This window comes from Cavia porcellus, unplaced genomic scaffold, assembly GCF_034190915.1.
Source record: "Cavia porcellus strain 051 isolate PalLab524CR breed Dunkin Hartley unplaced genomic scaffold, mCavPor4.1 scaffold_29, whole genome shotgun sequence".
In the NCBI taxonomy this organism is placed as follows: domain Eukaryota; kingdom Metazoa; phylum Chordata; class Mammalia; order Rodentia; family Caviidae; genus Cavia; species Cavia porcellus.
The window spans coordinates 35,777,639-35,805,246 of NW_026947512.1; the positions used below are offsets into that span (position 1 = coordinate 35,777,639).

A 27,608-nucleotide genomic window follows, 5' to 3' on the forward strand; every position below is an offset into this window, starting at 1 on the left:
GAAAAGCCCACTTAATGTTTACTTGAAACTGTAATATGTTGTAGAAAAGGCAAAACCATGAACACAGGAAGAAGCCAGATGCTTGCCAGGGGCTAGGTAACAAGGATAAACAGGTAGAATAAGAGGATTTTAGAACAACTGGAACCATTCTGTATGGTACTGTAACGTCAAGTCCACATCATTATACACAGGATATACAACGTCAAGAGCAAGCCCTAATATAAACCACAGATTTTGGTGCTAATGTGTCAGTGTAAGCTCGTCAGTTACAATAAACATACCATTCTGCTGTCGGGTATTAATGTTCTTCAGCTGGGACATTCATCTTCCCTTGACACTGGTATTTCAGGGTCCCTAGCTTTGGAACTCTGAGTCCTAATACTAGGGTATCCTGCTCCCAGCCATCCCTGCACTTAAGACTACAGTTTTAGATAGGCAGCTACATCTCATGGTTCCAAGTTCTCTGGCTCCAGCCTGAATTGCACCATGATTTCTACTGGTCCTCAGCTTGTAAACAGCACATCACGAGACTTCTCAGCTTCCATAGTCACATGAGTCAGTTTCCACAGTGAATTTCATATGCATCCACATATATCCTGCTGGTTCAGTTTCTCTAGAGAGCACTAATACCGGGGGACTGTGCGTGTGTATGAATAGGAAGTATTGGGAACTTTGTACTCGCTGCTCAGTTTTGCTGTAAACCTAACACAACTGTAAAAGTTAAAGTAAAAGGCAATAAATACTGTATGTAACAATATTACCAAATATGATCAGTGTTCACGATGACTTTTCTCAATGAGTTTTCATTTATTAAACAGTTTACCTTGCAAAGCTGAAAAAACAAAGCTCAATCCTCAAATTTCCATATTTGAGTGAAATTTGGGGGAAAGCATTGAAAAACTGTTACTAAATGATAGCAACACTTGAAAAATCTCCCACTCACATCACGTGTAGAATACAGTCCTTCACTCTTTTTTGGACCCAAGAGTTTCTTCATGTTTTCCTTTATGTTCTCTTTTCTCTGTTGCCTGAAAGCTTTTTCTTGATCACACAGAGCCATACTGAATCGTAGGTCAGGGCATGAGCTGTGATGTAAAACAGAGTTATGAGCCAGTGTTTGCATTTGCCTTTCTTTACACCCAGAGAGTTCCCTTAGTTCCCAGGTATGTGCTCACTGCTTCCCGAAATCCATTTCCCAGGACAGGACCTGACAAAGGCAATTTCAAAGCAACATATTCCACATTATGTTTTCAGGAAGAACAAAGGAGTTTGAGATGTTTGGAAATGACAAACAGGCAAACAGTCCCTAATAATGTGTATATTAGGATAATAAAGATTTCAGGAGTTGCCTCAGGGACGAATCCTGTTTACATTTCTTTGGCGCCATATTTCCCAATTTTACTTGACCAGGAATTCTTTCCCCTGTCCCTCTGTCCATCACCACACGGTCACCAATATTTACTAACATCCCTAAGAACCGGGCTTCTGTGGACACACTTGCAGAAATACTTCCCTGATGCAGATGTCCCTCTCCGACACAGAAACTTCTAGCAGGAGAACCTGAGATCACCACAAATGTGTTGACAGCCAAAAGACCTTGGAACCTTTTAATTATATGCATTTTTCTTGCTCTAATAATGGCAGCAACAATTTCTCAGAAATCTACACATACCAGAAGTTACATTACATGCAGTGTTTGAAACTTTGGGGTGATTACGAGTCAGCATTACTCATTATTATACATAGCATTATATTATATTATAAATATTATAATATTTATATTACATAAATATTATAATAATATATTATAAATAGCATTACGCATTCTGTACATAAGCAAAGAATGGAAAACTGGAGCTCTGAAAGCTTAAGACCACATGGTAAATATGTAATGCTATTTCCATCAAGCAACAAGACCTCACAAAGGAGACATCCTAATGTACTAATGCTGAACAATATCAGCTACTGAATTTAAAAATATTTTTAAAAGAATTAGCAATCTATATTAGAATGTTAGAAAGTGAGTAAATACAAATGCAGAAACACAACAGTACCAACAGAGTACTCCCTCTCAACCATTCATAAAAACAAGCCTTCCCCTTAATAATAAATCCATCTGTCCCACTGATGGCTACTTAATGGTAAAACATAGAATAAGAAAAGAAAGCACAAAACCTTTGATCTATATTCTCTATAGTGACGTACGATCATTACAAAATATTTTAATTAAAAACTAAATTGAAATAATAAAGATTAAATTTAAACTAGCCATTTCTTTTAAGGAGCATAAGAGGCAAACCATTTGAAAAGAGTTTACCAGAACAACTTTATAAGTGAAATTTATCTCCTAAAATGGTTAAAAGACACTTAACCAAATAAAACATAATAAATGGAAAATCTTTAGCCAAGGCTGGACTTAAATAAAAATATAAATTCACTATTTTGCTTTTCTGCATGCATATTGTATAGTTTTCACAATATTTAAATTGTATAAAAATGCTTAATACTATAACAATGACTATTTTTTAACGTTGAATAATCTGAGTAAATAATCTTTTCAAAATTTACAACTGCATCTCTTAAAGTAGATAATCCAGAAATAGCATTACTAAGATCAAAGGTAATACATTTATTTGTAGTGTTCATTGCCTAGTTGGCTTCAAAAGGCTTTTCAAATTTATAATCCCAAAATGAATGTCTGAGAACAACAGTATTATGTTACCTTTTCTAGGACTGGAAAATAGATATTTAAGAAATTTTTAAACTGTAAATTTCATAACAGTTTTGGTTTAATTTTCTGGTGAAATAAAATATTTAGTCTTCTATTTCTCATTATCAATTATATGTTATGTTTCACGAGTTAGATAATTTGTTTTTAGCAAAGTAATGATTAAAATATTTTTTGAAATGATCGTGTATCACTAAAGAGAACATAGCCCAAAGGTTTTGTGATTTCTTCTCTATCTGTATTTTACCAAGAAGTAATTATAACTTCCCTCAAAATATTAGAATTATATTTCTTTAATTTTGTATCAAATAAGAAATAGCTAAAGAAAAGCAAATAAAATCAATACATTTACATATATTCAAAACCATTGAAAGCATTTCATGTATAAAAAGTGTCATCTTTAATAAAAAATAATCACTGGATCGTTCAAAATATTTTCCTCCCAGTTAAGTAAATGAACTTACCAAACTTCAAGAGACATTTCCAGAATCATTTCAGTAACCTAAAAGAGACATATCAGTCAGATTAGCCATAAAACTGATGTTTTATATAATGCAAATGAAGACAAGACCAATTTAAGTGCCATCGTAGCCGAGATATAGAAGCAGCCCCATGAGCCAATCAACATGAATGGATTTTAAAAATAATATATATATATATATTCAACATGAGAAAAAATAACATTTTATCATCTGTGGGAAAATGGCTGGATCTTGAGTGAAAATAAGCCAGACTCAGAAAGACAAACATTCCATGTTCTCCCTGACATGTGGAATCTAAATGTTGCCAAGAAAGGAGAAGGAAGATTATTACTAGTCTAGAGGAAGGGAATAAAGTGGGGTGGGTAATTGGGGCATGGAATATGAGCAAAATGCCATAAAAGAGCTAACCCTAGTTAGCTATTTTTAACCTTAAAAAACCTAAATAGAAAAGCAACAATACCGTTACGATCTTAAAACATAGGTACATTTCAGTTTTTGCTTGTTTGTTATCTAAGCCTACTTAATAAATCATTTTAATAGCCATAAGAATTGCCTCTACCTGTTTGTATTCTGCCCTCACCAAAACAAAGTAGTTTAGTCTATAAATAATATTCACAAGATATTTCAAAATGCCTGATATAAAAATAAAACATATTAAATTGATGGATGTGTTATTAAGAAGCTACTTCAGACCAATCAAAGACATGAAGTTAAACTCCTGCAAAGAAATTTGCATGTGTGCATTTGTGATCACTGGAGCTCTAGCTGTTGTAGTCACAGGTTACAAGGAGGACAATTACGTATAGGACACAGAATTTATAATATTATTTTTTATGGTCACCCAGAGTTAAATAGAAGAGAGTGCAGGAAATCTGTTCACAACACTAAAGACCCAGAGTATTCAGCCACGGGCCTGAATCCCATAGCCATGTCATGCATGAGTCCAGCTGAAGCCCTAGGGCCATGACAATGCCTCTATGAGTCCAACTGGAAGTCTAGAGCCTATGACAAGGACTCATGCCAGACCATGCTATGGATCTGTACTAGGAAGGCCCGAAGGTAAGTGGTGGATGCCAGGATAGAGTTGTGCTAATAGGTTGAGGGTTCTATACTGGAGTAGAGAAGCAACATTCAAAATAAGCAGGGCTGCCCTGAAAAGTACCACAGCCATCCTCAGCATTAGTGAGGTCCTGAGCTCTTATGATGATGAGAACAGAGGAGTACATGTCAGGAAGCCAGTGTGACAAGCTTCTCTTGAAGATTAAACAGCAAATATCTTCTCCTCTGTGTTGGGAGCCGCAGCCCCGAGCCCGGTCGCCTCACTTGGCGGACGTGAGGCCTGTAGGAAAGAACAAAGCCTGAGATAGATTACCCCTCCCATCGAGCACGTTAGTTTCCTGCTTACCGCGTAAGCAACCCGCTCAACAATATAGTCTGCCTGGCAACTGATGATGTTAGCCAATCAGCTTGCCTTGCTCACTTTAACATGATTGGACACTGTACCCGTATATATACTGGTGCCACCCCTGGGCGGAAGAAGAAGCCCGGAAGTAGAAGCCCAGAAGGAGCCGCGGAGAGCGGACCGGTAGAGGCTTCGGAGCGAAGCCCGGAAGGAGCCGCGGGGAGCGGACCAGAGGAGGCTTCGGCTGGGAGCGATCCCAGGGCAGGCTGTACGGAGAAGAAAAATAAAAAAAAAGGTTGTCCACTGCCAGACTTTGTCGTGTGTCCTTCCTGCCGGCCGGGAGCGGACATCGACACCTCTGGAGCCAGGAAGTGATCTCAACATAAAGACCAAAGTTCCTCCAAAGTGAACCACAGCAACAAGGTCCCAAGCTCCTCTAATGTTAATGACCAAAATCATATTGACGAAACTAGCCATGACAAGCCTCTCTAGGAGAACCAACAGCTCAAAACAGCAACACTTAGGAGAACCCAAAACACTGCACTCTTACCCTCCACATCTCTGTTTATACTGGCAACTTTCCTAAGGTGGGCCATCTACATACACTCAGCACCATGCTGATTTAATTCAGCTCGTTCTAAATTGATTACTAGTATTTAATCCGTAACACTAGTCAAGAGGAAACAGAGCATCTGTTCCTAGCTTGCAGCAGGACCCTCTGGGTGCTCAAGAAGCACCCATGATGGAATCTGGGAACTCAGGCTTTACTTCTATTATTTCTGCCAACCCAAACATATTAGGTTATACTCTTGCCAGTGAGATAATTTCTGTTCAGCAGAGGAGAAACTAATAGAAACGAAAGAGAGAGAACAAAAAGATATAAAAGAAAATCCTACCCAGAGACTATAAATCAATTGTGTAAAAAACACTCAGTATTACCCTTGGCTACTAAATAATGAAACTTTGGATTGATATGAGAACCAATGAAAAAATGCTTCTAAGCTACTGTGCAATTTTAAGTTATGATACCAGTTACCATAAGAACATAATATACTGCCTTTTTCAATACCTTTGAATAGAGTAGAAGTAAGATATGTCTCAACATGTGAGGTGAATGTTTTAAGAATCACTATAAGATATTATAGATCAGTAATTTTAATATTTTCTAATTTCAAGAGTGGAAAAAACCAGCTTTCCAAAAGATTAAACAAGTCAATAAATGATCCTCAGTAGTTTTATGAGTAAACAAAATTAATTAAAATCATTTTAAATCATCTGTATAAAAATTTGCCTCTCCCACTCAACTAAGTTCTTAAATCGGTTTCTTATACTGACTCATTGCTTAGTATTTAGCTTTCAATAAATAATGAACATTTATTCAGTTACCAGGCACATGAATTTGAGGAGAAGCACAGCAGGAAATCTTCTTGTTATGAAACACCCCACCCTTAATATGGATAAAATCTTAGGATGGTATGACTCAAACAGCAGTTATAGAATTCTGTCAATCTTCATTCATCAAAAAAAATATAGAAATTACTTTTTTAAAGTTAATAAAACAATTAAGAATCCATGGAGAAATGGAATTATGCATGCCTAGATAAGCAGTGTTTCATTCTAAGCTATAAAAATTAGAATTAAAATAAAATGATTGGCTAAAAAGAATTAATGAAACTACCATCATCCATTCTATCAGTGAAAGCACAGTTTAGATCATATTCCTACACGTCTATTCCCAGTTTCAAAATTTCAACTTGATTCTGTGCCTAACAGTGCTTGGAAACATTTTATACTGAATAAGGTTATTGTAGATATTTAATAAGAAAACCAGACAATGGTAAAACATGTTCTGCTCTTTTAAGAAACTCATGAAAGCTGCCATGAAAATTAAATTTAGACTTTTAATGTTTTTATCACCAGAGAGCAGAGCCACCAGGTAAATGGAAATTAAATGAAACTATTATAACTCAACATAGTTTTTTTTTAACAAGTGGAAAATTCCAAAACCAAAATAGGCTTTTACTTAAGAAAAAGCTGGCTTCGCAAATGGCAGGTCCATAAGTAATTTTTACCTTAAGAGTCAACACTTAAAAGTACATCAAAAGCCTATTTGTCCTGACAACTCAAAATGTAAATAAAAGAAAAATAAACCATAAAGTTGATGGTCATAAATTCTTCTTATAAAAATGTCAGTTCTGGGCTGGGGATTTAGCTCAGCGGCATAAGCATCTGCCTTGCAAGCAGGCAGTCGTGAGTTCAATTCCTGGTACCGATAAAAAGGAAAAAGACAAAAAAAAAAAAAAAAAGCAAAAATGTCAGTTCTGCATTCATCAATATTTCTTGGTTTAGACTTTAATGATCCTTTAACTCTTTAAGTAAAGAGAGCATGAAAGAAGACAGGATTTTTCTGTCCTTTTTGAATGTATAAGATGTGTTTTTTTGAGTGTTGTTGCATGGATGGGATCCTCACTTCCTTAGGTTGCCCAAAAGGATCACAAACACACAGGAAGAAATTTTTAACTCTCCCACCAGATGCACTGTGTTCAGACATGCTGAGAAGTCTGATACTTACAATCTCTCTTCACCTTTTACCTGGAAGGTGTCATTCAGATAAAATAGCAATAGAAGTATGTACTTCCTGTGAGACATTAAACAATCACTATAAACTTCCCACACACTGCATAAAGCAACTCTGCACTACAAGATTCCATGTTGCTTGCATTATCTGAGCAATTTAGAAAGAAAGGTGACAAAACTTTCCAGTTTTTCTCCAGCCTCATAAGCCTCCACAAAGTGCAGAACAATCTAGAAATCTACCTTTTAGGAATTATAAATATACAAAGTACATTATACTTTGTATATTTGTATATACTTTGTATACTTTGTATATACTTTGTATATACTTTGTATATTGTGGTGGAAAACAAAAACATCTTCTTTGGATTCTTACAGTGGAAAACAATTGTGATGCTTATAAAGGAAAATGTTCAGTTGAATGACATAGGAAAATTAGAAGAGAACTTATTTTTAGAAAAATGTATTTCAAACTTTAAAATAATGTTTAAAGTATCTAACCCATTAATTTTCTGGTAAATTTTCCAGGATTGTTTTAAAATAATGAAGCTGAAATAATAAACAGTGCCTCACAATAAGGAGGCATTTTAAAATTATTATTATATAAATTAGAGATACAAAGAATTTTAAATTTGACAATCTCTCTTACTAGTAAAGAACTCTTCAAATACACATCCGAATACACATACTCTGATATTTACATTGTTTCCTTCTAATAAACATTGCTTTAAATTCTGATCTCTCTGAACCAATTTACTCATTTTTTAAATTTACTCATTTTTTTAAGGTGGGGACACACAGAAAATAATCACTATTCTGATCTAGCAACTGGTTCTTGTTAAGAGAATTACATATTTTCTCGTATATTTGTATTTCTATGACTTGCACAAGGTAATAAAAAGGTTATACTGTAAAAGTAAAGGTCACGTTTACTAAAAATCATTTTCCATGCATGCAACTCGATCTCATGAACCAAGAATCAGTATAAATCTAACAAGGAGGCAACTTGGGTGCAGGGTGAAAATTAAAAAGCTGACAGTACAAGCTAGATCACAGTTACACAGGTTTCCTATGTTTAAAAGTGAATCACATGTCAAACAATTCTTTTAGTACACAAAGAACTTGTTAATCAAAATTAGTATTTTGTTCCTAGAATCATCTAATCTGTTGGTCATGAATTCAGGACAGTGATGCCCCCAAACCCAGACAGCCTTAAAAGATTTGAAAGATTAAAATATGCATGACTGTCCTACTCTGCCACATAACATTTCCTCTTTTATTTTGATAATAATCTCACATTTTATGATTTTTTTCCTTACATGGACATCAGTGGAAATTATAAAGAGCTTTCATACAATAAACCGGACCTCTCTATTATCTTTTTCTCCAAAGGGGATTCTTCAATCTCTCTAGCTCTCCTCTCTCACAATATGAAAGTGAACGTGTTAAATTACTCCTTTTAGAGCAGTCTTCCAGCACTTCCCATTAGTTCATCTTCTGAATGTAATATACCATCTTTAAGCTGGAGTATTCTAAGCTGAACCACCTTAAACTGGCAACCATCATACCTCTCTTCTTTTCCCTACAACCTCCTGTGTTCATTTAACTTAGCTAAAGTGCAGTCTGTCTTCATACATCAACACATAAATCTCCCAGAGAAATCACCCTGACGCTATCTGAACATGCTGATCTACCAAAACTTTCCAACTTGTCCTCTCCAGAACGACCTTACTCAGCTTCAAGTCATAATCATAACTACAAACCAAAAAAGCAGTCAACCAAATTAGATAAATGCCACCAAAGACAAGAAACATGGCTATTTTTAAGCAATAATACTAACTTCAAAATAAAGATGGTAAATTGAAACACAGTAATGGCAAAACCAAACTTATTTGATCCATATGAATAAAGGAATGTTAACTTTCTGACTTCAAACCATTTTCATGGTTCTTTTGAAGGGGACAACTTTGTTTACTCAAAACACAGTAAATTCCTTTCTTCTCCTGCTACTCCTGCTCTTCCTCCTGCTCTTTGTCCTTCTCCTCCTCTTCCTTCTCTTTCTCCTCCTCCTTCTTCCTCTTTTCTTCTCCTCCTCCTCCTGCTTTTTCTTTTCTTTCAGAAGGAATCTCACTATGTAAATCAGGCTGGCCTTGAACTCACATGTGTGTAGCCCAAGTTGGCCTTGAACTTGCAGCAATCCTGCTGCCTCAGCCTCCTAAGTCTGGAATTACAGGCGTTCAAAACACTGCAAATTATTAAGATTTGATGTCTTTGTCACTTTAAAATGGGCTAATGTAACCCAAAACCATATTTGACACAAAACTAGAGGATACTTAACTCATCAAGCAGGCAATCACTTAATTATAGGCTCTACTTGTACTTAGATGGCAAATTTATTTTTACCAATAAATTCAAACAATTAGGCTTAATATTTAGTTAAATAACTTTCATGAAGCATGTGATGCATGTTTACACCTGGCCAGTCACAATTTTAATAAGAATATCTAATATTTATTTAATGATTGCTGAGAGAAGCACTATGTTAAAAATTGCCATGCATTAAACTACTTAACCACAACCATTTAACCATAATCCACATAGGAAGGAAGTATTATACCTAACCATGTTTTGCAATGAGGATGCATGATAAAGAGATAAAAGATAACAGGTCCAACATCACACAGCTAATTATGGGGGTAATCATGATTCCCACCCTGAGGCAGGCGCTTTACCTCTCAGCCTGGGTGAAAGCAGGTGCCTTCCTCGCCATCACTCTACTCTGACAACTATGACGCTCTCTAAATCTGACTCTAGCAACCTAACTAGACTTTCTGGGTGCTACCTGGAAAACAAAAACTGCAAACTGAACTCCAAGACTGACTTTCTCCCTTGAAAAAAGCCTAAACTAAAGCTGAGTGATACAGCATGATCTAAGGAAGAGTCGGTTGACTGTCAAATTCTGCTTTCCAATCTTAGCCAGTCCTCAGTGCTCCTTAGCAGCTCTTAGGCCTGCCTCTCACTGAGGCACTGAAGCTACTGCTACACTGACTTTCGCGGAGTCACCTGTGTGACCTGCCACTCACTCTCCACAGGAGCAGACTGCTTGAAGCTGCTTCCACCTTTTTGTTTTTAAATGCAATGTTTCTGTATCTTAACTTTCTAACTTTTGACTTGTTAATGCTTCTGAGAAGAAGGCCAAACCCTGTTTTTGCTCTCAGGTTCACCCTTACCTGCTCAAAATCCTTCCATGACTCACTGCTATCGGTGAGATAACATCCAAATTCCTGTATCCTGCCCATACGCTGGGGTCTGATCTACTCTCCCTGTTCTTCCTCCATGCATGAAAGCTCTGCTCCATCACACTGATTGAGATACTCTTTTCCAAGCTTCCATCAGGCTGTTTAGACTGGAATTGCCTTCCACTCCTTTAGTGACTCACCTCCACCACACCTTTTCAAGACAAGCTTAGTCCTTCACATCCACTTAGCCCGTCAGGGCCAGCACCGACTCCATTTAACTGCTCTGATCTTATCTCCCGCCCCTCTCACTACTGAGCTCTCTCAGCGCTCCAGCCTTACTCCCCTCCTTGCTGTTACTAAGGTGCCAAGCAATCTGAGCTGCGAGGCTATATGAGTCACTTTTCCTTTGCAATAATCAAATACCTGAAGCAACGTGCTCCATACAGAAAGCAGGTTCATTTAGCTTATAATTCCAACATTGAGCAGCCACATTAACTAGCCTTCAGTGAGGGCCTCACGGTAGACGGCATCACAATGATAGAAGTGGACGCAAAGAGAGAATCACATGATAAGACAGGAAGCCAGAGAACTGGAAGAAGTCAGTGCATTTACAACAACTAGCTCTCTGAAGAGCAGGCAATGCTCTCCATAAGGCCAGTACTGATCGCTTCCAAGAATAGTGCCCACAGTGAGAGAGTGTCTGCCTATCAGGCTCCACTTCTTAAGGGGGTTTGCACCTCCCAACACCGCTACACTGGGAACCAAGCTTCCAGCACAGGAAACTTGGAAAGTCATATTGAAACCTTAGTAAGAGCCTTTCTACATGGGATGCCTTCTGTTCTCAGGTATCCTCAGAGACATTCATCGCCACCAACATTGTTGAAATTGCATTTGTGATTCACTTCATACACATACCCACAGTCACTCATTCACCTTCTCTGGTTTATTTTATTTTATTTTTTATCGGTACTAGGGATCGAACTCACGATCACACTTGCAAGGCAGGTGTTTATGCCCCCTTCTCTGGTTCATTTAGCACTTGTCATAATTACTATCTAGAAAATTACCTTTTACTCATTTAGCTTGCTTTTCATCAACTTTACTAAATAGACTATCCATTCCAAGAAGACAAGTCTTCTTGTTTGTTCAGTACTAACCAAGCAGTGCCAAAAGAGTATCCGCTGAATACTGGGTGCTCTGAAGTTACTTGTAGTAACTCTTCCTTTCTCTCTCTCTCTCTCATCTGTGTGTGTGTGTCTCCACAAACTACTGAACTATTCCTTTAGGACTTGAAATCATCGTATGCAAATCCTGAACACGAGTTAGTGCCATTTGGGGTGTTCAGGAGTGAACTGTGCCATTGTCTCCAACTCGCTGGAGTGACTAAGACAGAGAAGTATGTGGAAAGGAAACATAGGAAAATGCTCCTCGTAGAATGCACATGGCAATTACACGGCTGTTCATGATAGAAATACTTCAACTTTTCATACACTGGAAAAATGTCATAATCAAACTTGGGGAGAAAATTATAATACTTGAATGAGGTCTTCTCTGACCATATAAAGTCTAGTTGTCTCCACATCTCTCTGTTGTGTTTTCCACACAGTGTTTATCCTCAGGGGATACAGGATGGCTATTCTTTTTCTTATTGTTGCCATTTTATTCTGCCAGCTCTTGAGAGGCAAAATATTGTTAGCCTGATCTCTGTGGCTCGCTCATCACCTAGATACTGCCTTGACTATAACAAGTGTTTAACATATAACTTCTTAAGTAAGTAAAGAAGTGAATAGATGCTTCATTTAGTACTGCTTTTTATATGGCTAATCAGTTTACCCAGGAACACCTATTTTCCAAAGGAATTATTAATTTTTTGAAAATGAAAACTTTCGTAGCTTTCTTGGTTCTTAGGACAGTTTTATGTGTTTAATCCAGGCCCTAGCTGTATTCTCCAGCTGTCTTCTGACTACAGAATCACTTTTTTATTGACTTGGTATTAACTTTAAGATGGCAAAAGTTTCAAAGATGCTTTTATGAATACTGAACTGAAGTATCTTTTCTCTCCACCAAACCCAAGGGCTTCTGTTACTATACCAGTGTGATGGTTTAGACCTACATTGTCTCCCAAAAGCTTCCGGTGTTCAGAAGATAAAACTAGCTCACCAGAGCACCATACTCATTAATGAACTCAGATACTAAGCACACTGTACGGGGTGCGGCCTGGTGAGAGCAGGGCACTGAAGGCCTGGCCTGGAAGGGAACTTGGCCCTCCGCAGTCCCTCCCTTCTCCTCCTCTGGCCTCCAGGATGTGAAAAGCTTTCCTCCACCCACTCCCTTCCAGGGATCTTTCTGCTTAGAGCCAGCCCACCATGAACTGAAAACACGAGGCAAAATAAACCTCTTCTCCTTTAAATTGTGGGTTTGGGTTTTGTGTCTCAGTAACAGAAGAAGTGACTAAGACAACCGTAACGCCATAACCACCTTGACAGTGTGTCTCAGTCTCTGCCACCTGCAGCAGTAGCTTCTCTGTGAATGCCTAGCAAGACTGCCCATCTAGAACAGATGCAGCTCAGAGGAGGTGAGCTGGAAGGTTTGCACAGGCCCTGCCACAAGGTTCTGGGGCAGAACCCTGGGGCTCTCCATTCAGCCACCAAGCATTTACCTTCCTCCTGAGGATCCAAACAACTCACCCTTTCAAAGGAATGTCATTCAGGTACAAACTACGCAGGTCTCTAAAGAACAGAGTAAGCTGTTTGGCCAACTAGTTTCTCAGGCACACTAAAAAAATAATTAGGTAAGCTACTTTAAATTCAGGAATGTGGAAAGTCTTTTTTTTTAAGCTCTTAACCATAGGAAATAACAAAACAGAGGAAATACATTTTTACCAGACTATTTTCTCTTTTAACAGCGTTTGCATCACAGACTGAAGTGCAAGCTTTTTCATTTCTCCACTTTGGAATGACTAAGCCTCGCTTACAAAGCCCTCAAAAACCATTGACTGTGAACTTGCCCTAGCAATAGGTGAGACCTGTTGGATTTGAACCTTCAGCCACTTCTATGTTCTCTTTTTCCCAGAACTTACCAACGTATGTTGGCTTAGTCCTTTAACTTGCCAGTTTGCTTGCTTTTTTAAAAATTCTGTGCTTTTGTAAATTTCTCTGCTTACACTGCTCATAACTACTTTTCTATCTGAGTAAACCATACTCAAGTAAAATAACAGCACAAAAGCAAAAAGCCTTCATAAAGAGCTTACTGCATAGCAAAAACTGTTCTAAGCACTATATGTATATATGCTAATATAATGTGTCCAGTATTTACATATTTCAATCAGTTACCATCACACACTGAATATATAATAAACTATACACTTAATGTAAAGATTTCTTAAAAGATAATCTATATTTAATTATATCAAATTATAAGTAAATACACTTTTATATAATGATCACTGTCATTAATATATATATATATATATATATATATATATATATTTAACATTAATCATAGTATTGCTCTCATAGTAAGGTATTATTGAAAGTGTTTTGGCCCAGACAGGACACTGTAGCCTGTAAAGCCAAAGAGCTCTATCTCCCCCACCCCTAGGAATCTACTTCTGGTGCCAAACTAGTGTCAATGGGCTACCTGTGCATCCCTAATGCCCCCTCAGGCACCACCCCTAACCTAAGCTACATATAGGCCCCCATTCCACATGTTCCACGAAGAGATCACTGACCCCGGGGTGGAGATGCCGCGCCCCAGGGGGTCAGAGGTGTCTCTCCCCGCATTCTCAAAATAAAGGTCATTTATATTTCATACTTCTTATCTTTTCAGCCACCGCCGGCCCCCCACAGTTCTATCAATTATCTCCATTTTTACAAATGCATAAACTGAAGTATCAAAATATAACTGCTTTCTCTGGATGAAAAGATGATAAGGGACAGAGCTGGTATTCAAACACCAAATTGACAGGCTTTAAATGCCAAAGTGTAAACTCTCGTGTTCACTGTTGAGCCTATTTATGAAATCATACACTGACATGGAACCATCACCAGCCTCAGGTCACAGTGCAGTCTCTTGTTTTCTTACTGTGCTCTATGCATATCTCATTGATACTCAAAGCATGGCAATTTATTTTTATCACAGGTGTGAATCTCTCATTTCTACTTCCTACTCCAAACCTGCTTCCACCCCAGAAGAAGATTCTTTACATTCCTTACGCAAAAATAATGTCTAGTACACAGGTTTTTCAATAACAGTTTGTAGAGTGAATAAATAAAATAGATTTAGACAGGATCAAGGTAAATGTAAAGTGTGTGTCTAGCACTGGGTAGAAGACATGCTTTACGAGGCAAATAAAGGACCGCCAGGGTCTGCACAGCTGTGGTGTTCTCCAGGTCCTGGGGTTATTAGATTACAAGCACACGCCTCTGGACCTTTAGGATTTCAGTTCACAGAAGAAAGAGGAAAAATTGAACAAGTAAAAATAATTGAGTCCAAGTGAGCACCTCAGATAATTATCATAAAGAAATGAGAAAGTAATAGCATAATAATATGCAGAAATAACCTCAATACCATTATTTCTGAGCTTTTACTGCCTTAGCATTAATTTAATGCAAATATCACCTGAGTAATATTTAAGTTATAGCAATGTATGTGATATATTTATATATAAATATTTAATTCCATATATGTAAATATTTAATTTATATTAACATAGGCAAAAAGAAATACATGTATTTGTAATAATAGTAAATGTACATTATAATAGCATCCAATTTTAGAATAGTTTGCATTGTCCATTTTGCTTTGAGTTTGTCTACTCATTTTCTTTCTTTGAATTCACTTAATCATTCTCTTTCTCTCCCTTCTCCCTCTCAGACTTTTCGTTTAATTTATCATTGTAAATGTTTCGTATGGAGTTACTAATAGAGTTCAAATCCATTGCTTAATCTCAATGTTATCATTTGGAACAAGCAAAGAGATTAAAGCCTCAGTATTTCATGTAATACCTTAACCAAAGTTTATAGATAACAGAATAAAAATGATTAGCACAAGAAATAAAAAGAATTTCTCTTTAGCAAAGTCTACAAAAGAATAAATGAATATTTTCAAGTGTTAAACCCAGCTTTATAAAACAGGTTTTTATCTGCCATTAATTTGAAAGACAATTCTGCTGTCTTACTTACTTGGTTAAAAATAAAAGGAACTTCTTTCTTCTCACCCACTTTCATAGAAGATACAGGGAATGTTGCTGTCCCCAGAGTTTCGTCCATGACATAATTGGCATCCATTAATGTGATCTAAAGAGCAAAAGGTAGAACACCAAACAGTTTCCCGGGGATCATGGGAAGCCGTATGTAAAATTTCTACTGCTTTTTTTAAATGAGACCAGTCAAATAAAATTTAACAGTTCCTGAGGACTTCCCTTTTTTTTCTTCTATGCTAAGTCTCAAACCCAGACTTCTCCCATGCTAGGCAGGGACCCCATCACTGAGCTACAGAGTTACCCCCAGAAGTCCTCAATATTTAACTCAGAGCAACACCTTCAACTTTTCCTTTTCAATACTGCCCTTGCTCATGAAGTAAGACTTACTTTTTACACATTCTTGACTGATCCATTCAACTTTGATGTTTCTAAAAATTAGAACTTTATCCCTTCTATTTTGAAATATGAAAAATAAACAATTACTTTGGGAAAATATATTCAAACTAATCTTAAAGGCAACTGAAAATATTTTTATTGTGTTGTACAAAGGCTTTCCCCTTTATAACATAAAATTCTGTTTTCTCCAAAGTATACAAAGAAGAGTCCTCCAGCCCTGCTTATAATTGTGAATTGCCCACTAGATGCTCACATTCCTCAGTGTTCACCATTCTAGAAGCTTCTCCACTGTGCTGCCAACTTGACTCCAGTCGTAGGGGAAAAAATGCAACAAAGGAAGAGAATCAAGCATCTCTCTCCACAGGAATGATGACCATCTAACAGCCCACAGATGATTCACTCACCTCCAAAATATTTTCCTGATTAGGATCTAAAATAAATTCAAAGGTCTCATTCCATACAGGGTTGATGTCATTATTGAAGTGCCTTGTTCTCTTCCTGCTATCAGGGGTTGTGGAGATGAAAAGTTCCACGTAGGGATCTGGAGTATCAACTACAGGAGGAAACAAAGCAAAAATGTGACCCATGGTGCCCAGCTTCGTTTTTAATAGATATTGTTAGGTTACCATCCATGAATCTGCAGTAATGTAATCAAAATAAGATAATGCATGAACATCAGAAGTACACACTTATCACTACTGCATTTCCTCACTTCACAATGGGTCTGTGAGAGTAACCACTTGTTAGGTGAATCACACAGAATTCCTCCATCCATGCAGAGGATGTTTTCACTGTAGCGTCTTAGTCCAGCTGCTACCCAGTGACAGCAATCTTGCTCCACTAATACAGCAAGACTTTCACACAGGACTCCAATGGTGACAAGATTCTAGTTTCAAGATCGACTGTATCTGTCTACACTAGAAAAATCATATTGGTTGCCTTGTTTACCAAATAAAATATGAAAGCCATGGAAAAAGAACGCTAGTGAGTGTTAATAGGGTTGGCCGTGAGTTATATGAAGTCAACTTGATTTATTATGGTAGTATTCAATCAGGTGAAAGAGAGCTGTGTACAGAAAATCAAAAGTTTTGCTTTTTCATAAAGAAACCCACTAGAGTTAGACACACATGCTCCTTTTTAAAACAGATAAAAATAATTGCAAAAAAAGAAAATATTTAAATTTCCTCCCTTTGTATATAAAACAACACAGTGACTAAAAGAGCATAAATAATGATCACTCTGTCTTCAGGATTCCACAGAATCCTGTGCTATCTTCCACTGTGCACGTACTGAATTTTATGGGTACAATTACACATCTGCTTTTTCCCACAAACACCCTGAGGGCAAGTATCTTACCCTACCTTTCTATTTTGAGAATCTAGCAACAGAAAGCAATGACCTTAAAATTTAGGTGTGCTAAAATAAGGATTTGAATTTTTCCTTTAAAACATCTTTCTCCATGTGGTCATTATAATAACAAAGTGATGGCCACAGGAGCTGGGTGGAGCACCTTGTACATCAGCCTCACTGAGTCTCACACTGCTGTAGGGTTAGTGCCTTATTTTAGTGTTAAGGTAATAGAACTAAGAGATATGCAAGCTGACCACTGTCCCACTGCAAATCAGTACAAGAATAAGATTTTGAAGTTGATCCTCAGACAGCAGCCATCATTCTTTTAATAATATCTTTTCAAAAAGTTTCTATTTTATGAAAAAATGAAACAAAATTTCATAGTGAAATAACAGAAGAATAACAGCAGTTATTATACTGTATATCACTGTCTTCAAATTAGTTACTCAGAGTAAGACAAACCAAAAAGATTCTTACAAAAAAAGAAACAAGTAATAACGTAAATCTTTCTTTCCAATGAACTAAGATTAACTAGTAGTATAAATGAAACCAATTTTAACATATACATTGAAATATTTTTAAAACAATAGAATCTGTAATATAAGGAATTTTTAAACTTGTCCCTATTTCCTATTTATCTTTCCTCTATTTTATTCTTTACTTGTGTTTTTCACATAAGAGAAACCATATTTGAGCTTGATTGTCTGACTTATTTCACTTAACATGATGTTCCCAGGTTGTATCTATTTACCTATGAATGCCACAAGTTGATCTTTCTTCCTGATAGCATAGTAGTACTCCACTGCATATAAATACCATATTTTCCTTATCCATTCATCTGTTGATAGACATAACTAATAAGGAGGAAATCACCAGGTACAGATTGCAATGGAAGCGCTGGACATAGAGGATTTTAAAAAGGGAGGGAGGAAGAGGTGAGGAGAAGGTCGGGCCAGGGAGAAGAAGGAAAGAGAGGAGAGGAGAGGAGAGGAGAGGAGAGGAGAGGAGAGGAGAGGAGAGGAGAGGAGAGGAGAGGAGAGGAGAGGAGAAGAGAAGAGAGAGGAGAGGAGAGGGGAGGGGAGGGGAGGGGAGGGGAGGGGAGGGGAGGGCAGGGAAAGGGAGGGGAGAGGAGAGGAGAGAAGGGAGGGGAGGAGAAGGGAAGGGAGGGGAGGGGAGGAAAGGGGAAGGAGGGGAGGGGAGGGGAGGGGAGTACAGAAGACTACACAAAAACTATAACACTAAAAACAATAGAAATAAAGAAAAACAATAATTTCTGAGCTACAAGTTGGCTTTCAAAGCAAGCTTTTAAAACTATACCTTGGCCAGACGTGGTAGCACATGCCTATAATCCCAGCACTCGAAAGGCAGAAGCAAGAGGATCACTGTGAGTTCAAGACCAGTAAGGGCTACATAGTGACCTCAAGGCCATCCTAACTATACAACAAGACCCTATGCCAAAAACAAACAAACCAAACAACAACAAAAATTGTATATATGTGTGTTGTTGTTTGATATATATATATATGGTTACAAGAAGAGGAGGCATGCATATGATAAGCATATATACCTTATCCTTGACCTCGTGTACTCATGGGCATCAAATAGTTACTCAATGTCCTTTGCTTAATTTTTAAACACTGCTCATAGGTCTTTTATATGATCATCTGTTTTGTTTCTTTATATTTTGCTCTTTTTTTGGCAAGGTAGGAAGACCTCCAAATGTTCATTTCTTGAGCATTTGGAATTAATGTTTTCAGTTAGGTGCTCAAGCATCATTGGCCAAAGATTTCTTAAGTAAGGATACATCACGGATGCCTGGAATTCTTGTTCAAATGCAGATCCTTCATGACCCTCTCCCAAGAACAATAATCAGCAGACTGTAGTAAGACTAAACATCTTCATTTAAAAAAAAAAATACTTTTGCTGACATCGATATAGGTCAATTTCCGGTCACATACTTGATGTCTTATTTTAGAGAAATAAGCTGTTTTTACAAGTTGTAACTCAATGCTTATATTTAGGTAATACCATGAAAAGCACACTATGAAACAAAAAGGTGATCAGGAAGAAAAAAAAGGAAAGACGGATCAGAAAGAGAAACATACCACAAGGTAACTTTCCTATGTCTAGAAACAGGAGTGACTGCTCCTTTTCCTGAACCAAGCTTCTGACAGATTTCCAGGGCTCGGCATTGCTAACCAGAAGTAAAAGTCCGTGTTTAGAATAACAGGTGGCAGAAGATAACACAGAAAAATATACTTTCCTCTTTTGAGTAAAAATAAATATGTGCTCTCATGAATATTCAATTGGCACTGCAAGTTAAATGAAAAACAGAGCCCTTAATCATTCTGTACAGTCAGGAATTTTACTCCTAGGCCCCGTGCTGTTATGTATCAATTTCCCAGAAATCTTACCAAAAAACAGAGCCAATTAAAAACCAAACTAATTTTACAACTACGAGAAGAGGAAGCACGCATATGGGAAGCATCATTCCCTTGTTGGAGCCCTTAAGAGCTCACTCTATGTCAGGAATGCCCCATCAAAAAAAGCAATTAAGCTTTGACAAGGTTCCAAACTCTGCACTGCAGATCTGAATTAAGAAAGTGAGTCAAATGCAAATAGGCTGAGTTTAAAGGCAGGATAAGTGGGAGACAAGCTGATACACTGCACCAGTGACTAGTATCTCACTCACCCAGTGCATTACACATAGGTTAGGCCAAATTGCAGGTGGGAGAAATACCCTTTGAGGTTTGATTTTTATCTTACTCTCTCATGAGAAGAGAGAGTTCTTAGGCTAAACAAATAGTAGAAGCAGAAAGTAAAGTTCATTAGCTGGAACTGATGGAGAAAGGAAGGAGGAAATAAACAGCCCATGTCAGTCAGTGATGAAACATCTGCTCAGCCATCGGTAGATACCCGATGGCTCATGGGCTTTCATGGGTTCTGACGCAATGACACATACCCTCAAAACAAGACACTTCCGCCATGTTTATATGCCTAATATTAAGAAACTTTTTAAAAGCTAGAATATAGTTTACCAGCATCATTTTGTATCCTCAGCCATTTATTTTACTTCTAAATAAAATCAATATTTTAAAACGTTGGTCTAGAGTGAGAGTTCTACTTCTCCTGTTGCTTCTTTAGCAGGAGATTCGAAGATGCCACAACATGATGAGCAGTGGAAACCACAGACAGCTGCAAATTCTGACACTGCAATCTGCATCGATGTAATGGGTGCAGACTAAGAAACATCTGTGGCCCATGTAAATACAACAAAATGAGGTGGAGTATTAAGAGGCTAGTTTTAAAATAGATTATGGTAATCAGACCTGAGCTCACTTGTGTGATATACTCTATAATCATAATTGGAATGGTGGAAACAGAATGAGGAGCTTTGAAAGGGAAAGCAGTCCATCCATTGGTCAGCAAAGAGCTCAGCGCTTTAGAGAAGTTCCTACAAATGCATTTAGGAAAGAAGGCAAAATGGCAGGAAAACAATCTTTTCTCCTGTATATTTATTCCGTGACTAAATGCCTATAGTGAAATTGAGGTTGAATCACTAACTCAGCCTCACCTTGATTATTTCCAAATAAACCTGGTAAAAATACACTGTGGGAAGAAACTCTTACACTTCACCCTTTTATTTAAAACCTGACAAACAAAAACGACAAGGGTGTGGGACAGATTTTTTTTAATTCTATAAAGATGACATGAAAGTACATGCACCAGAAATGGCTTCAGAATTGTATGACTGTAAAACTTACCCAGAAAAAGAATTTTAAATCTCAGGCATTTAAGGAGTACCCACCGAGGGTAATGACTGGTCTCCCTGTTGTTTTAGCTTTATCTTGGTAATTTGTTTTTCAAGATAGGCACTGATGACATTTCCCAAACTAGCTCTATTTTAAAGTCTTCCTTTGCTTTTCTCACTTCTACTTCATTCAGTAATGTCTGAAACTCTTGCTGTGATTCTTGTGGTAAATTGCCAAAAAACAGTCTCCTCAAATGCGTGTTCAAATTATCACCATCCTGAATATCCATGGCCCATCTAGTGATTGTGAGTCTAAAACAGTGATTTTTCCACTCAGTGCACTGAGTGCTTGTTAAATTCAGACTGGAACGGGAGTTGTGGCTCTGTGTTAGATTGCCTCGCATGCTCAGAGCTCAGGCTTTGATCACTGCCACCTCACAGAAGAGAAAGAACAAACGCAAAACGCAGGTCCTTTGCATCTTCAATCAGATTCTTCAACATGAGCTTAGAAATCTGCATTTTTAACAACTTGATGATGCACACTTTTGAATGCAAAGGCTTAAGGCATAATATGAGAACAAACTACAGAAACATCTTAACAAGAAGAAGATAACAAGCTTCTTGGACTTTTGTCAAGGGGTTTTTCTGTTTGCAGATCAGATTAAGCAAAATCCAGTTAATCACTGCTATTTCTCTCCACCCACTGAACACATTTTCCAGTGATCACATAAAGGCAAACTCAAGAATAAAGTTCATGTAGATGTATTCACCGGCAATCTGTTTAAGATAACAGATATTCACGTTACAGGCAAAAATAGAACAAAAATTAAACAATAATTTGTTGAAAGAAATGCCTCTGAATAATATTATCAATCTAGTTGTTCCACTGAAATACTTATCTTTTTAGTGATAATGGCAGTTAACTATGGAGAATTTACAGCATTGTGTGGGGACTGTCAACCTTTTCACTGCCCATGCACTAACCTGGCTAATTGGGGCCATAACCCTAGGAGAGTGATAGACATAAGTGTATGAATTTCAAAAGGAATTAGTTCAGGTCTTTTATTAATGTAAACATTTTATCTATAGGAGAAAATACAGACACAAATACTGGCAGATTGTTATTGTCTGGTTGTTAAACTGTTTTGTACCAAACTCACCCATGATACCAACACTCAAATCAAAAGATAGAGCATCCCCCTCCCATGACACTGCCTGACCTCCTTCTGCCACTAGAGCAGTCTCCACTCAGCCTTCTCTCACCCTAGAAAATTTTGCCCATTTTTAGATTTTTACATAAAATCAATCACACAGCATGTATGTGTACTACTTGGTCTGACTTCTTTGCTCATATTTCATACTTATGTTTGTGCCACGTGCTCCTTGTAGCCTTGAGGAAAGGAAAGAGCGTGTCCTGGCTACCATTCAAATCTTGGTGATATCCAATTTTAAAGGATCTGAGGTTGTTAGACTCTATGGCTGTAGGATGCTGTGTCACAGGAGGAGTACGTATTATTTTTAAGACTGTAATGATTTCTTCACATATTATTCTATTTATGTCAGTATGGGTGAATCTTCTATATTCATGGCTGAGTAATGCATTTTGAAAATTTCAACCTTTTAAAATCATTCTGAATCAACTCTGGATGTTCTCTACCCCTCCCTTTGGCTCTGGTTTGCACATAAATGTCACCACCTCCCTCATCTCCATTTTTGAGCCTCATCTCTCTTCTCATTTTTAAATCTACTCTTAAAGGTTCAAATACTTTTTGAAAATGACACAAGTGCAATATGTACAAAATGAATGTACTTTCCATCGTTTTCTTTTTCAAATGTAAAGCCAAACAAAAACACAGCAATATAAAACAAAGCACTATAAGTAAAAAAAAAAGTGTTATTTTCCAAACTTATTTAATTATATTTTTTTAATTAAATAATTAATTCATGTTATTTCATTTAATGGTACCATAGTTTCTATGCATCACAACTGGAAATCAGAGGGTCATTCTTTTTTGCTCACAGCTCTTATATCCAACTTGTTTCAAATTTTAGCTGAGGGCTTCTAAAACACCTCTCACACACAGCTCCTCATTTGCCCTGAGATTACCACTGCCTCAGTCCAACATAATACCACCTCTGGCCAGCTAACACATCCTGTGGTGTCTGTTTTCAAGCCATTCTCCAAAACATTACAAAACACTTTACACTCTCTGAAGCACGTTTCCACCTTCACTATCTCTGAGGTCAGACCTAAACATGGAGAGAGAAAGTTGAAAATCAGTCCCTGCGTGGTACCCTCCCAGTCAGTGATGGAACATCCCCTTCACATTCAGCACTGAGGGAGAGAAGCACCTTGGAATCTAACCATTTCAGCATTCCACACCGGCACAGTGGGGCAGAATCTGTTCCTTAAGGGAACAGGGCCAGACCTTTCCTTGTGCATATCATTCTGTTTTCACTGGGCATGGATAACTAAATGTTACTGAGGTCATTGTTTGGCCTATGAATGTCCAGATAAGAGGCCAATGACTCCACAATGAAGGATAAGGAAACTGAGATGTTCTCTTCAGTCTTTATTTCATATTTCTCTAACTAGCTGGTTGTTTTGTTTCCTACTGGGTAAACCTACCAACTGTAAATCATGCTCCAGAAAGGCTTCATGTACACACATTTGTATAAAATAAAAATAATTCCACATAAAGCTCCTGCTTGCTGATTAGCTGCTGTTATTCATATCAGAGCCATGAAAAGACATTTAGTGAATTGAACAAGATCACTGAGAAACAAGGGTGTGTGTGTGTGTGTGTGTGTGTGTGTGTCTACAGTGGTGCTAGACAAGTGTACTAAACTGAGCCACATTCCCAGTCCCAGAAGAAACAGAATTTTCACACAGACCTGGTTAAGCCAAAGTCCTTGCTTTAGCAATTATACCAACAACTCACAAGTTTTGCCTCCACTGAACTGTAAACTCCACAATGCCAGAGTGTACATATTTCGTATTCACTAGTGATTCAAGGTCTGAAATTGTTGGAAGCATTACAGAAATATAATAAATACTACTGAAGGAATAAATGGCGCGCTAACCCAAGACGAAACTGAGGAAGAAGTGATCTTTCATATTGACAGTTTCCCCTGTAACTTGTTATTTTGGAAACTATGTCTCAATTGTCCTGATATTTCTTTCACACACCATTCTTGTGTATTTTAATATAAATCAGTGTTAGTCTTTTCTTTCAAATGTATTTTCACTTAATTTTTATTTACAAGTACTAAGTGAAAGAAACTCACTGAACCTCATCTTGTCTCCCTAATCACAACTTCCCTGAACCAACACAGGTTAGAAGAATGTTTACCAGCCACCTCTCCCTCTAAAAAAGACTCAAAATTGGAGTTGTTATGGCTACAGATGCTAAAAGGCAATTCTTAGTAACTGCCAAAAGTGCAGATATTGGAAAAGAGAAAGTTAAACTATAATTTTTGTTATTGTTTCTATTGTCATTTTACTAAAATCTCTTTGATAGTGTTTAGAAGGGAAACAAAAGTATTTCCATAATCAGTACTTCTGTTTAGAATTTTTTTTTTTTTGTCTTTTTCATTTTTATCGGTACCAGGATCGAACTCACGACCGCCTGCTTACAAGGGAGGTGCTTATGCCACTGAGCTAAATCCCCAGCCCTCTGTTTAGAATGTTTAAAATATTTTTAATCTAAGGGTATGATGTTTCCTGAACTCTAAGTATACTGGAAATAAACAGTGACTCTTCATACACGTCTATTAGGAAATATATTAGTATATTTCTATTTTGAACTTAATTATATGTACTTAGCTACATATGAATTCCACTTCACTATAGACTAGAATTTTTTTTTTTTTTACTTAAACAAAAGACTATGGTCCTACAGTATCTGAGCTATGGAATGTAATCCTTAGCTTTTTCTACTCATGCCAATAAAAATCTCCAATTTTTAACAATGAAAACAAAAAATCTCTAGAGATTTGCTTTGAGGGGCATTTAGTAGGTTAGAACCCCTGCACTAAAGGAAAGCACACAGCTCTGTTCCTACCACTTTTTTCACTAGCACAAACGATGTAACAAGCTAAGTTCCTTAAATAACATATATTGGATACACGTCAATATTTTCCTGTGATATTTGTTCTCCAAATTGAAATGCCTCCACTTCTATTATGCCTGTTGAACAGCCCTCTGGGTTATAAAGCTTATTTCAATCTCCATCCAAGTGTAGAGTCCTCTCTGAGGTTTTGTGCCAAGATTTTCTCAAGGGATTGCTAAAGCCCATTTCATCTTCCCAGCGGGACTATCCACCACTGAAAGGCAAAGCATCGCTAAAGTATGCAACCCTGTGAGGCAGCTTTGGCTTCTAGTCTCAAAACACAGCACTGTGGGATGCTGGACTAGACACCTTTAAAAGAAAAAAAAAGCACATACTTCATAGTGCCTTTTAGGTGAATAAAGTATAAAATCCAAGAAGTATCCTTAGTATTTTGGTTTATTTATTAAACCACTTATGTTATCCACACTACGTCACAATTGCATTTAATCCTACAAGACAACCTAGCAGGGAATTCAAGAGCTGATGATGCTGAGAGCACAGCTAAGTGCCTTGCCCAAATTCACATGGCTCACAACAGCCGAAGGGACATTTGGACCTGACATGGCAGTTTCAGCATCTTGCTCTGACCCCTGGAAATCCTCTTTGTTATGAAAGACACACTCAATAAAGTTACCTGGCATGTGTCTTTGTTTTTCTGGTTTGGTTTGCTTTGGGTGCTTGTCTTTTTGAGACAGGGTCTCCCTATGCAGGTCAGGCTGCACTCACTCTGTAGCCCAGGCTGGTCTCAAACTTGCAGGGACCCTCCTTGCTCAGCCTGCAGAGTGCTGGGACTATAGGCATGCGCCGCTGGGATTATAAGTATGTGCTCTTAGCATAGATACTATCTTTATTTTCACTGTGTTTCTTCAAGGGACTCAGTGAGCACTAAGTATACTGCAGATATTGAGCATTTATGAAGACATTCATGAACAAGAAAGTGCCCTGGGTTATATTTTTTTTTTTTTTTTTACGATTCCATTTCCAAAGCTAAAATCTCAAAGCTATTATTTCATTTTGTATTTGGAGATCTGGATTATACTTAATATCCACTAAAAATAGCTGTGTCTGTAATTTTCTAAAATATTCTATTAAAATATTTTGATATGTAAAGAAAGTAGAAAAGTACTTCTACTGAGCCAGTACAATTTTCTTTTTCTTTTTTTTTTTTTTTTTTTGTTTTTTTTTTTTTTTGTTTTTTTTTTTTTTTTTTTGGTCTTTTTGAGACAGGGTCTCACTATGCAGTTCAAGCTGGCCTTCAACTCACTTTGTAGCCCAGGCTGGTCTCACAACAATCCTCCTGCCTCAGCCTCCAGAGTGCTGAGAATACAGGTGTGAGCTACCACGCTGGCTGCCAGTACAATTTTCAAAGACCCTCAGACTATTCCCAACTAAGTTTAACACTGTCATTTCACTATAATTTTTTTTTATTTTTATGAAACAATTTCAAATTTGCATTGAAGTAACATACAGGAAAAATATTTTCACATAAATCCTCAAATTTTTAGACCAGTAGAGGAATCCTTTTTGACACAGAAACTTTAATAACATACTGTTCCCTTGAAATTTAAAATTTTAACCTTCATTTTAGTAGAATTCCATTGGGTGTTTGTTTGTTTGTTTGTTTGTTTTGTACTGGGGATCGAAATTGCAACCTTGCATTTGTCAGGGAGGTGCTTATGCCACTGATTTTAATGACACCTTTTCAATACAGAAATGGTATATGGTTTTTAGCAAAAAAGAATTTACTTACCACATGAGAAAAACGCTATTCACCACTTAACTTTAAAAGCATAATTAAAATTGAGCATTTCTTTTACTTCAGAGTAGTAATATGTTGAATTATACAAATAAAAATCTGATAAGTAATTTAAAATGAATGTTCTCATGTATGAGACCATATGGTAGATAATTAAATGAATATGATCTATACTGCCGGGGTCTTTAAAGAAAATATATTAGATCAGTAAGATTCTCAGTATCACTAATATCCTCATCTTGATAGGATCCTAGTTTCTTACAACACAGGATCACTACTGTCAAATATACTACTGGAAGCTATTTCTTTTCTTCTATTTTAAAGAGAGTAAAGCTAAACATAAAAAAAAAGCTGATCAGAAGAAAATAATGTAAGTAACACAAATTTCAAAGTAAGATAACAGAAGATCATCACTGGCTATCATACTGTCTCTTGTTTTCTTCTAAATAGTTGTCCATATCTTCACACACAATGAATTCATACAAAACAAAATAGTATTAAACTGATCAGAACAGAATGATGAAAGCATTATAGGCCTTCAAAACCAGATAATAGGGAAATCAACAATAACTGCCATAATGTCTCTTGTTCTCTTCAAAATAGCTGTCCATACCT

General features: G+C 37.1%; 1 protein-coding gene across 1 annotated transcript in view; it reads right to left on the reverse strand.

The window, feature by feature from the left end:
• The window catches only part of Pla2g4a (phospholipase A2 group IVA), a 139,905-nt gene that overhangs the window by 54,788 nt on the left and 57,509 nt on the right, over window positions 1-27,608 (reverse strand). Inside the window, exons 4-7 of the mRNA XM_013158101.3 lie at window positions 16,429-16,577; window positions 15,609-15,722; window positions 3,193-3,230; window positions 944-1,085 (exon numbers count right to left, since the gene is read on the reverse strand). Of these exons, the coding sequence (XP_013013555.1) occupies window positions 944-1,085; window positions 3,193-3,230; window positions 15,609-15,722; window positions 16,429-16,577 (443 nt within the window). The remainder of the gene's footprint in view (window positions 1-943; window positions 1,086-3,192; window positions 3,231-15,608; window positions 15,723-16,428; window positions 16,578-27,608) is intronic.